This window comes from Haliotis cracherodii, unplaced genomic scaffold (assembly GCF_022045235.1).
Source record: "Haliotis cracherodii isolate W230 unplaced genomic scaffold, xgHalCrac1.p SCAF_4, whole genome shotgun sequence".
NCBI lineage: Eukaryota > Metazoa > Mollusca > Gastropoda > Lepetellida > Haliotidae > Haliotis > Haliotis cracherodii.
In genome coordinates this window covers 32,060,183-32,072,757 of record NW_027266297.1, presented here as the reverse complement: position 1 = coordinate 32,072,757, position 12,575 = coordinate 32,060,183, and the positions used below count along the sequence as shown (strand labels likewise).

The 12,575-nt window shown below is 37.3% G+C and overlaps 2 protein-coding genes across 2 annotated transcripts; both read left to right on the top strand.

The window, feature by feature from the left end:
• The first annotated feature begins 1,225 nt into the window (after nucleotides 1–1,225).
• Nucleotides 1,226–4,002, top strand: LOC139479704 (uncharacterized). The gene is made up of 5 exons (XM_071262548.1): nucleotides 1,226–1,316; nucleotides 1,758–2,211; nucleotides 2,424–2,588; nucleotides 2,715–2,951; nucleotides 3,122–4,002. Exons 2-5 carry the CDS (start codon nucleotides 1,765–1,767, stop codon nucleotides 3,653–3,655), a joined length of 1,383 nt encoding a protein of 460 aa, XP_071118649.1. The 5' UTR covers nucleotides 1,226–1,316; nucleotides 1,758–1,764; the 3' UTR covers nucleotides 3,656–4,002.
• Nucleotides 4,003–7,126: 3,124 nt separating this feature from the next.
• Nucleotides 7,127–9,844, top strand: LOC139479716 (uncharacterized). The gene is made up of 5 exons (XM_071262567.1): nucleotides 7,127–7,216; nucleotides 7,658–8,111; nucleotides 8,324–8,488; nucleotides 8,615–8,851; nucleotides 9,022–9,844. Exons 2-5 carry the CDS (start codon nucleotides 7,665–7,667, stop codon nucleotides 9,553–9,555), a joined length of 1,383 nt encoding a protein of 460 aa, XP_071118668.1. The 5' UTR covers nucleotides 7,127–7,216; nucleotides 7,658–7,664; the 3' UTR covers nucleotides 9,556–9,844.
• The last annotated feature ends 2,731 nt before the right edge of the window (nucleotides 9,845–12,575 follow it).

Sequence of the window (12,575 nt, the reverse complement as noted above, 5' to 3'; positions counted from 1 at the left end):
TATATCAAGGAAACTGGCCACGGTAGTACGGCAGATACTTCACATCAAATCTGGTCGCAAGAGTATTATAAATATGTGTCATGAAAACTGGTCAATGTTGTTATCTTGAATAACAATTTATTGATATATTTTTAAAACGTATTCTCGGGAGTTGAAATAAAAGTAAATATATTTTACATGTAAGGAAAAAGAGCTTTTTGAAAAGTATTATCAGCTGCAGTCTCGTGAAATAGAAAGACAATTAAATGTGTCTCTTCATTTTACAAAGAGGTACTCTCACGTCCTATATTGATTATGAAAACAACTGTTTCTATTCCTGAAATACATTGACACACACTGTCAAAGATACAAACATCATGGGTTTTTTATATGTGTTAAAAATGGCCTGCGAATTCGTGCACAAAGTAATTCATCACGCCTTAGAGTACAAAACTATCATAGAGAAAGTGCTCATTGTTGTGATACATATCAAATAGTGTTTTTCATTTAGGACCGACATATTTTCTCGAAATTACAACAAAGCAACGCTTCTCAGGGAAAGTTCGACACGACAAAGTATTCTCCAAATGGAACAAAACAATGTATATTCACACCTCATGATGGTTTACACAATCAAAGGATAATCAACTGGAAGGGATGATTTTTTCCAGTACAGTACATACACACTATCAATTAACGACAATATATTCCACAGAAACATCTACAAGATTCCTATGTGTTATTGCTGAGGAAATTATCGATATTTTGTTGTGTGAGTAAAGCATTCCGCGAAGCAGTGACGTCATCTATAATATACAAACTCTGTACATTGCGGCAATGTACCGTCTCCGACCAAAATATCTTCCGACAGACAGTGTAAGGAGCATTGATATAAATAATGTGTTTGAGAGAGTATGTTCATCTGTTTCTGGACGTATGTTTCACGTGTCGATTCAGAATATGAGACATTCAAAGACAGCACGTTTCACAAAGTCAAAGGTACTTAATAATTCCCCGATTATATTTATCTTCAACTGATTAATCAGTTGATTTTGTTTCTTTCCAAACAGAAGCATGTATTGAAACGCATAGACATGAACATCGCCTGCTCGTCTAAACACAACCACGGAACAGGTCTAAACATGCCAACCAAGACAAGTCTCAGCGAGCTCCCATTGATCGCCTCTCAGCCAGTATAAAAGCGAGCGGGCTGCTGAGTAAGATCAGTCCAGTGACATACACTACAGTTGAAAGACTTGAATATATATAAACTACGTCTGACAGCGGCGTGGAAATATAGCAAAAGAACTATATTACTACTGTCACCTTCAAAAAAGGTAATTTGAGGAACATATTAACAGTGATGATGTATATAGTACTGGGTCTGATAACAGCGAGGAAATCGTCGCCAAATAAATTACACATCTATATCTATTTTATAAGAAAAGCGTAAATTATTAAATCATATGTATTTATAACCTGAACACATTTTTCTATATCTATAAAATGCTAATAAATTATAGCATACTTACGGAAATAACCTTTGCAAATATTTTAAAGAAACCAACATCCTTGTTTCTGAATTGACTTTATTAAAAATTGAAATTATTAAATTTACTTGAGAATATAAACATTAAAATTAAAATGAACCAAAAGATGGATTTTCAAGACATTTTTATATTTACACTGCCAGAGTTAATGGTTATAAAACTGTATCAATTTCAAAAGTAAAACTTCTTGTATACATGTACACTCAATTGTTCTGAATATTTCCACAGATTCAACATGGCTTTGCTTCCTCCTGGTGGACTTCCGGAGATTGTCTTCTCCTTTGACACAACCGGCTCCATGAGCAGCTGTCTCGTCGAAGTCAGAGGTCGACTCCAGGACATGATACAGCGGCTCCAGGCTGACATCCCCGCCATCAGAATTGCCGTCTTCGCACACGGGGACTATTGTGACAAACACAACTACGTAACAAAGTGGATCGACTTCTCCACAGACGTTAAGGAACTATGTGACTTTGTAAACAACGTCAGCAGCACTGGAGGCGGAGACTCGGACGAATGTTACGAACTTGTGCTCAGACAAGTTGGTGAGGAGTTGTCATGGACTCCCGGATCCAATCGTGCCCTCGTCATGATCGGGGATGCCAACCCCCATGAACCAGACTACCCCGACAACAAACTCAAGATAGACTGGAGGGAGGAGATTCAAACTCTCAATAAAATGGTGAGCTAATTTTACTTTAGCCAAATTAAATTCTTAACATCACTAAGAAATGCTATTTTTCAAGAGATTCAAATTCTCAATACAATATCGAATTGCATTTTGAGTTTGATTGTCAGTTGGGGATGATACAAATCGAGTTCACTCAGAATTGCATCATGCTAACATAAGTCAAATGTACAGTAAATACATTGAAACATCCCATTCGTTTCCAGGGAGTGAAGATATATGGGGTAGAGCGTGGATGTGGCAGCATGGAATTCTACAAGAGAATGTCCCAGGAGACAGGGGGACGCCATCTTCAACTCGACAGCTTTTCCAATGTCTTCGACTTCCTCATGGCCATCTGCTACAGGGAGCACGGGGCAGATATGTTTGATGTAAGCTTGCTCTTCGATAATTTGGTTCATAAACATATATATTTGTCATAATATATTTAGTTTACTTTCCTTACCGAATATGTTTTCCGTGTATTCCTGTTTTGACATTTGTATATGTCATTTCAGGTGTATGAGAAAGAAGTTCGAACTCGTTGTGGTGAAGGTGCCCTCAGCAAAGACATGGAAGGAATGTTTACCTCACTACGTGATGGAGTAGCCTCTCTGTCATCGCCAAAGAAGACCACAACCGGTTGCAGTAAGAAAGATGTGAAGATCCCCACCTTAAAGAAAACTATATCAATCACAGCAGTTCGAAAGGCCAAACCTAAATCCACCAGAAGACCAGGAACTAAATCACTGAAGGTATATTTCAGACATGTTTCTTCCCAAGTGATAATGACATATACAGTTGTTCATTTCTTTCTTATACTGCTGATAACGATGGCATTTATCGATTAAAGTTGTACCCTTGAGGAACTTTAAAGATATGTCCATTTCTAAATGGACTCACTATATATAATGTATTATTTCAGAAACCTACAAAATTTGTGACACCTCTTCTGAGAAGAGAGGAAGTCTTTGAGAACAACTTCAGCTTAAGAAACATGGACTGGTCACCGTGGGTCAAAGTTATCTCTCCTGACGTTCCACTCAAACAGGATGCGCAGTGGGAGAAAAGGCGGGGTGCCAACCCCGGTTTCAGAAAGAAGATAATCTTCAAGTCTGAGAACAATAAGCCAGCTCTCTATGAGATCGGTGTTCAGTCCATCCGGTACGGACGAAGGTGTGTGGTATTCAGCAAGTTCTGCCACTATATTCCCGATAATGTTAATTGGGAAACACGGCTTCTTGGAAACAAACTTGTCAGAGCTCAGGTGAACAACGTTGTGTCTCAGGACTGCAGTGTCTATATGCGGAGGGTGGTGTACAGAAGAGCATTATACCACGTCAAAACAGCCTCCATGCTAAAGTCCTATGACTACGCTTGGAGGCGTCTGAGGAGATCACGATCTACTGCTCGACATGTGTTCAAACAAGGTAGCACAATTTCATCAGACAAAGTATAGAATGTTTCTGAACACTGACGCACATTCTGTGATATATGCTAACAGATACGGAGATATGGACGGTTTGTTTAACATGCCATATATCAAAGGTCATTCTGGAAAACACTGGCACATAAGAGGCCAAATTCATAAGTATATAACTATGAAAAACTTCGAGAACGAATCTCATATCATACAACTTGCCAGATATTTTATGTGAATGAGAGGGCATGATGTGTTATTAAAGTGCGTGACTGAGAATGTGTGTGTTCTACCGAATGATGGACAGATGAACGTTATTTTCCTGTTATGTGAAACGTTGTATATATTTGATTGTTTATATTACGATGTATATAAATTCCTATCAATCATTGACCGTCAATCTATACTTCATTTTAACATGTGCAATATCAGAATAGGAATGAATAAAACAAACAAATAAGACTTGCATATACTTTATTTTCTTTGAAAATGTCTACTTACAAGAGTGCGTCCTCCTACCCCCGAAACGTGGCGTATGTTTCACACTGAAGACCTCAACTTTCCCTTTTCTCGATTCAGTTTCATTGAATGCGCCCTGACATGGACATATAGCAACATTCAGTCATATCACAACCCCCCATATCCAGAACCGACTTCCATATCTCTTTGAGTAAAGACATTTTAAGGAACAAAACGAACAGCCGTTCTTGTTGTTACGATTTCCAGCATGATATTTCGCTGACAACATTTTTGGGACTTTTGAGCGCCTGTCAATAAGTTACTGCATTTCTAGCTCAAAGGTGCAGTGATGTTCGACTACAGGATATTGATCCGTGAAATCAATGATCAAGTACTATTCAGCAGTTTTCTTACGAATATTGAAAGAGGTTGTGTTTTATTCGTTTTTATTTAAGGTCCGTGTCAGGATCGTCTGGTCGTAAATTAGAATCTGTCAGTGCCATAACCATGCCCGTGTGTTTCACCAAATACTAACCGTCAACGAACTTCCACATTAAGCTGACGTGCTGGAATGTAAAGTAACCAGAAACAAACAGAAATTCATATATATAATATGATCCAGCTATGAGCACTCACGTGCATTTATTCATATTCACACGTCATATGAGTTTAAACTCCTATATTGTAACCTGGCATATCTGAAATGCATTGGGCTGTCCTCCCACCGTGAACGCCGTGATATGACTGGAATAATGTTAAAAACGGCGTTAAACCCAACTCACTCACTCACTCACTCACTCACTCACTCCCACCTTGAGATGATGCGCAGTTTTATAATATTACAAATGTAAATACATGAATACACGCATTAGGTGAATAAATAACGCGATGACATAATAAAAAGGACCAAAATACATCTTATGTATGTTCGTAATTCACATACTTTTAACTTACATAGTCAAACGAATATAGAATGTATTTATGTTTCATCTCAATTGTGTACAATGTATTTACTGCACATTTTGCATGCATTATTTAGTCAAAATTTGCATTGATTTGCTATTCCTGTTCTCTGCATCTAATGTATTGAGTTTGAAAATTACATCGGTGTGTAATGTTGTTGCATGGACAGGAGAACTGCTGACTGAGCATAACAATCCGCGAAGTAAATACGTCACACATTCTTTCTAAACTCGCTTCACTACACTGCGCTACTCAATGAAACCGAGTCCTAGACTCACGTGTGAGGAGAAACGAAGGTAAACAACGTGTTGGAGAGATATGTTCCTCAAGTCATGAACGCATTTCCTGAATGTACAATCACCACCTTTCCATGTCGGAAGATGTATATCAACATGTTATAAATCATACGTTTTTATAACTTTTAAAAGACTAGAAAGTGTTCATGTTTAGATTAATGTTATGAAACTGAGCAACGTTTATTTTGTTTCCGACATATATCATGGAAAACACTGCTTGTTTCAAAATCGCATCCGGTATTAATGTTCTTACGAAACCCCTTTATTTTTTTACAAATCGACAAGCCCAAACTGAAATACAGAAACGGAAATCGATAATCTAGTAACATGTTTTGTAACTGTTCTGTGGAAATATTTATGTGACAACCCTTTCATTTGCTTCATCAACTTCTTTGCATTTTACGATATGGCATTCTCTTGAACTGACTTCATAGCAGACATCGGCGTTTTCTTCAACTTTCATCAAAATGAAATCAATGTCATGTGTAAATATCTCCCAACGATAAACGGCAGTTCAGGATATATGAAAACATGAAACATGTAATGCTTAAATTCTTTTCCAGCTGTATATATCAAGGAAACTGGCCACTGTAGTACGGCTGATACTTCACATCAAATCTGGTCGCAAGAGTATTATAAATATATGTCATGAAAACTGGTCAATGTTGTTATCTTGAATAACAATTTATTGATATATTTTTAAAACGTATTCTCGGGAGTTGAAATAAAAGTAAATATTTTTTACATGTAAGAAAAAGAACTTTTTGAAAAGTATTATCAGCTGCAGTCTCGTGAAACAGAAAGACAATTAAATGTGTCTCTTCATTTTACAAAGAGGTACTCTCACGTCCTATATTGATTATGAAAACACTGTTTCTATTCCTGAAATACATTGACACACACTGTCAAAGATACAAACATCATGGGTTTTTTATATGTGTTAAAAATGGCCTGCGAATTCGTGCACAAAGTAATTCATCACGCCTTAGAGTACAAAACTATCATAGAGAAAGTGCTCATTGTTGTGATACATATCAAATAGTGTTTTTCATTTAGGACCGACATATTTTCTCGAAATTACAACAAAGCAACGCTTCTCAGGGAAAGTTCGACACGACAAAGTATTCTCCAAATGGAACAAAACAATGTATATTCACACCTCATGATGGTTTACACAATCAAAGGATAATCAACTGGAAGGGATGATTTTTTCCAGTACAGTACATACACACTATCAATTAACGACAATATATTCCACAGAAACATCTACAAGATTCCTATGTGTTATTGCTGAGGAAATTATCGATATTTTGTTGTGTGAGTAAAGCATTCCGCGAAGCAGTGACGTCATCTATAATATACAAACTCTGTACATTGCGGTAATGTACCGTCTCTGACCAAAATATCTTCCGACAGACAGTGTAAGGAGCATTGATATAAATAATGTGTTTGAGAGAGTATGTTCATCTGTTTCTGGACGTATGTTTCACGTGTCGATTCAGAATATGAGACATTCAAAGACAGCACGTTTCACAAAGTCCAAGGTACTTAATAATTCCCCGATTACATTTATCTTCAACTGATTAATCAGTTGATTTTGTTTCTTTCAAAACAGAAGCATGTACTGAAACGCATAAACATGAACATCGCCTGCTCGTCTAAACACAACCACGGAACAGGTCTAAACATGCCAACCAAGACAAGTCTCAGCGAGCTCCCATTGATCGCCTCTCAGCCAGTATAAAAGCGAGCGGGCTGCTGAGTAAGATCAGTCCAGTGACATACACTACAGTTGAAAGACTTGAATATATATAAACTACGTCTGACAGCGGCGTGGAAATATAGCAAAAGAACTATATTACTACTGTCACCTTCAAAAAAGGTAATTTGAGGAACATATTAACAGTGATGATGTATATAGTACTGGGTCTGATAACAGCGAGGAAATCGTCGCCAAATAAATTACACATCTATATCTATTTTATAAGAAAAGCGTAAATTATTAAATCATATGTATTTATAACCTGAACACATTTTTCTATATCTATAAAATGCTAATAAATTATAGCATACTTACGGAAATAACCTTTGCAAATATTTTAAAGAAACCAACATTCTTGTTTCTGAATTGACTTTATTAAAAATTGAAATTATTAAATTTACTTGAGAATATAAACATTAAAATTAAAATGAACCAAAAGATGGATTTTCAAGACATTTTTATATTTACACTGCCAGAGTTAATGGTTATAAAGCTGTATCAATTTCAAAAGTAAAACTTCTTGTATACATGTACACTCAATTGTTCTGAATATTTCAACAGATTCAACATGGCTTTGCTTCCTCCTGGTGGACTTCCGGAGATTGTCTTCTCCTTTGACACAACCGGCTCCATGAGCAGCTGTCTCGTCGAAGTCAGAGGTCGACTCCAGGACATGATACAGCGGCTCCAGGCTGACATCCCCGCCATCAGAATTGCCGTCTTCGCACACGGGGACTATTGTGACAAACACAACTACGTAACAAAGTGGATCGACTTTTCCACAGACGTTAAGGAACTATGTGACTTTGTAAACAACGTCAGCAGCACTGGAGGCGGAGACTCGGACGAATGTTACGAACTTGTTCTCAGACAAGTTGGTGAGGAGTTGTCATGGACTCCCGGATCCAATCGTGCTCTCGTCATGATCGGGGATGCCAACCCCCATGAACCAGACTACCCCGACAACAAACTCAAGATAGACTGGAGGGAGGAGATTCAAACTCTCAATAAAATGGTGAGCTAATTTTACTTTAGCCAAATTAAATTCTTAACATCACTAAGAAATGCTATTTTTCAAGAGATTCAAATTCTCAATACAATATCGAATTGCATTTTGAGTTTGATTGTCAGTTGGGGATGATACAAATCGAGTTCACTCAGAATTGCATCATGCTAACATAAGTCAAATGTACAGTAAATACATTGAAACATCCCATTCGTTTCCAGGGAGTGAAGATATATGGGGTAGAGCGTGGATGTGGCAGCATGGAATTCTACAAGAGAATGTCCCAGGAGACAGGGGGACGCCATCTTCAACTCGACAGCTTTTCCAATGTCTTCGACTTCCTCATGGCCATCTGCTACAGGGAGCACGGGGCAGATATGTTTGATGTAAGCTTGCTCTTCGATAATTTGGTTCATAAACATATATATTTGTCATAATATATTTAGTTTACTTTCCTTACCGAATATGTTTTCCGTGTATTCCTGTTTTGACATTTGTATATGTCATTTCAGGTGTATGAGAAAGAAGTTCGAACTCGTTGTGGTGAAGGTGCCCTCAGCAAAGACATGGAAGGAATGTTTACCTCACTACGTGATGGAGTAGCCTCTCTGTCATCGCCAAAGAAGACCACAACCGGTTGCAGTAAGAAAGATGTGAAGATCCCCACCTTAAAGAAAACTATATCAATCACAGCAGTTCGAAAGGCCAAACCTAAATCCACCAGAAGACCAGGAACTAAATCACTGAAGGTATATTTCAGACATGTTTCTTCCCAAGTGATAATGACATATACAGTTGTTCATTTCTTTCTTATACTGCTGATAACGATGGCATTTATCGATTAAAGTTGTACCCTTGAGGAACTTTAAAGATATGTCCATTTCTAAATGGACTCACTATATATAATGTATTATTTCAGAAACCTACAAAATTTGTGACACCTCTTCTGAGAAGAGAGGAAGTTTTTGAGAACAACTTCAGCTTAAGAAACATGGACTGGTCACCGTGGGTCAAAGTTATCTCTCCTGACGTTCCACTCAAACAGGATGCGCAGTGGGAGAAAAGGCGGGGTGCCAACCCCGGTTTCAGAAAGAAGACAATCTTCAAGTCTGAGAACAATAAGCCAGCTCTCTATGAGATCGGTGTTCAGTCCATCCGGTACGGACGAAGGTGTGTGGTATTCAGTAAGTTCTGCCACTATATTCCCGATAATGTTAAATGGGAAACACGGCTTCTTGGAAACAAACTTGTCAGAGCTCAGGTGAACAACGTTGTGTCTCAGGACTGCAGTGTCTATATGCGGAGGGTGGTGTACAGAAGAGCATTATACCACGTCAAAACAGCCTCCATGCTAAAGTCCTATGACTACGCTTGGAGGCGTCTGAGGAGATCACGATCTACTGCTCGACATGTTTTCAAACAAGGTAGCACAATTTCATCAGACAAAGTATAGAATGTTTCTGAACACTGACGCACATTCTGTTATATATGCTAACAGATACGGAGATATGGACGGTTTGTTTAACATGCCATATATCAAAGGACATTCTGGAAAACACTGGCACATAAGAGGCCAAATTCATAAGTATATAACTATGAAAAACATCGAGATCGAATCTCATATCATACAACTTGCCAGATATTTTATGTGAATGAGAGGGCATGATGTGTCATTAAAGTGCGTGACTGAGAATGTGTGTGTTCTACCGAATGATGGACAGATGAATGTTATTTTCCTGTTATGTGAAACGTTGTATATATTTGATTGTTTATATTACGATGTATATAAATTCCTATCAATCATTGACCGTCAATCTATACTTCATTTTAACATGTGCAATATCAGAATAGGAATGAATAAAACAAACAAATAAGACTTGCATGTACTTTACTTTCTTTGAAAATGTCTACTTACAAGAGTGCGTCCTCCTGCCCCCGAAACGTTGCGTTTGTTTCACACTGAAGACCTCAACTTTCCCTTTTCTCGATTCAGTTTCATTGAATGCGCCCTGACATGGACATATAGCAACATTCAGTCATATCACAACCCCCCATATCCAGAACCGACTTCCATATCTCTTTGAGTAAAGACATTTTAAGGAACAAAACGAACAGCCGTTCTTGTTGTTACGATTTCCAGCATGATATTTCGCTGACAACATTTTTGGGACTTTTGAGCGCCTGTCAATAAGTTACTGCATTTCTAGCTCAAAGGTGCAGTGATGTTCGACTACAGGATATTGATCCGTGAAATCAATGATCAAGTACTATTCAGCAGTTTTCTTACGAATATTGAAAGAGGTTGTGTTTTATTCGTTTTTATTTAAGGTCCGTGTCAGGATCGTCTGGTCGTAAATTAGAATCTGTCAGTGCCATAACCATGCTCGTGTGTTTCACCAAATATTAACCGTCAACGAACTTCCACATTAAGCTGACGTGCTGGAATGTAAAGTAACCAGAAACAAACAGAAATTCATATATATAATATGATCCAGCTATGAGCACTCACGTGCATTTATTCATATTCACACGTCATATGAGTTTAAACTCCTATATTGTAACCTGGCATATCTGAAATGCATTGGGCTGTCCTCCCACCTTGAACGCCGTGATATGACTGGAATAATGTTAAAAGCGGCGTTAAACCCAACTCACTCACTCACTCACTCACTCACTCACTCCCACCTTGAGATGATGCGCAGTTTTATAATATTACAAATGTAAATACATGAATACACGCATTAGGTGAATAAATAACGCGATGACATAATAAAAAGGACCAAAATACATCTTATGTATGTTCGTAATTCACATACTTTTAACTTACATAGTCAAACGAATATATAATGTATTTATGTTTCATCTCAATTGTGTACAATGTATTTACTGCACATTTTGCATGCATTATTTAGTCAAAATTTGCATTGATTTGCTATTCCTGTTCTCTGCATCTAATGTATTGAGTTTGAAAATTACATCGGTGTGTAATGTTGTTGCATGGACAGGAGAACTGCTGACTGAGCATAACAATCCGCGATGTAAATACGTCACACATTCTTTCTAAACTCGCTTCACTACACTGCGCTACTCAATGAAACCGAGTCCTAGACTCACGTGTGAGGAGAAACGAAGGTAAACAACGTGTTGGAGAGATATGTTCCTCAAGTCGTGAACGCATTTCCTGAATGTACAATCACCACCTTTCCATGTCGGAAGATGTATATCAACATGTTATAAATCATACGTTTTTATAACTTTTAAAAGACCAGAAAGTGTTCATGCTTAGATTAATGTTATGAAACGGAGCAACGTTTATTTTGTTTCCGACATATATCATGGAAAACACTGCATGTTTCAAAATCGCATCCGGTATTAATGTTCTTACGAAACCCCTTTATTTTTTACATATCGACAAGCCCAAACTGAAACACAGAAACGGAAATCGATAATCTAGTAACATGTTTTGTAACTGTTCTGTGGAAATAATTATGTGACAACCCTTTCATTTGCTTCAACTTCTTTGCATTTTACGATATGGCATTCTCTTGAACTGACTTCATAGCAGACATCGGCGTTTTCTTCAACTTTCATCAAAATGAAATCAATGTCATGTGTAAATATCTCCCAACGATAAACGGTAGTTCAGGATATATGAAAACATGAAACATGTAATGCTTAAATTCTTTTCCAGCTGTATATATCAAGGAAACTGGCCACGGTAGTACGGCAGATACTTCACATCAAATCTGGTCGCAAGAGTATTATAAATATATGTCATGAAAACTGGTCAATGTTGTTATCTTGAATAACAATTTATTGATATATTTTTAAAACGTATTCTCGGGAGTTGAAATAAAAGTAAATATTTTTTACATGTAAGGGAAAAGAGCTTTTTGAAAAGTATTACCAGTTGCAGTCTCGTGAAAAAAAGATACTTCGCGTCCTATATTGATTATGAAAACAACTGTTTCTATTCCTGAAATACATTGACAAACAGTGTCAAAGATACCAACATTATGTGTTCAAACAAGGCAGCACAATTTCATCAGACAAAGTATAGAATGTTTCTGACATATCCTAATATATAGTGAGATAAGGACGTTTTTCTTAAGATGTCATATTTCAAAGGACTTACTGTAAACTACCGTGATATAAGTGATCATGAGTATTTGACTAGAGATCAAATCGAAAACATCGAGATCAAATGTCATATTATGCCACTTGCCAGATCCCCAGTGCGAATGAGAGGGCATGATGTGTCATTACAGTGCGTGACTGAAAAGTGTGTTCTACCGAATGATTGAGACTGATTATCGTTATTGGTCTGGTTTGTGAAACGTGCATATTTAATTGTTTATATTATGGTGTCAATGAAACTCATTCATTGATTTTGTCCCACTTTGTAACATGTGCAATATTAGAATAGAAAGGAATAAAACACACTATTAAGGCTTGCGTGTTGTTTATTTTCAT

Coding starts and splice junctions, on each gene's coding strand:
- LOC139479704 (XM_071262548.1), top strand. CDS start 1,765: ATGGCTTTGCTTCCTCCTGGTGGACTTCCGGAGATTGTCTTCTCCTTT. Junction 2,212..2,423: donor TTCAAACTCTCAATAAAATG/GTGAGCTAATTT, acceptor ATTCGTTTCCAG/GGAGTGAAGATATATGGGGT. Junction 2,952..3,121: donor CAGGAACTAAATCACTGAAG/GTATATTTCAGA, acceptor GTATTATTTCAG/AAACCTACAAAATTTGTGAC.
- LOC139479716 (XM_071262567.1), top strand. CDS start 7,665: ATGGCTTTGCTTCCTCCTGGTGGACTTCCGGAGATTGTCTTCTCCTTT. Junction 8,112..8,323: donor TTCAAACTCTCAATAAAATG/GTGAGCTAATTT, acceptor ATTCGTTTCCAG/GGAGTGAAGATATATGGGGT. Junction 8,489..8,614: donor ACGGGGCAGATATGTTTGAT/GTAAGCTTGCTC, acceptor ATGTCATTTCAG/GTGTATGAGAAAGAAGTTCG.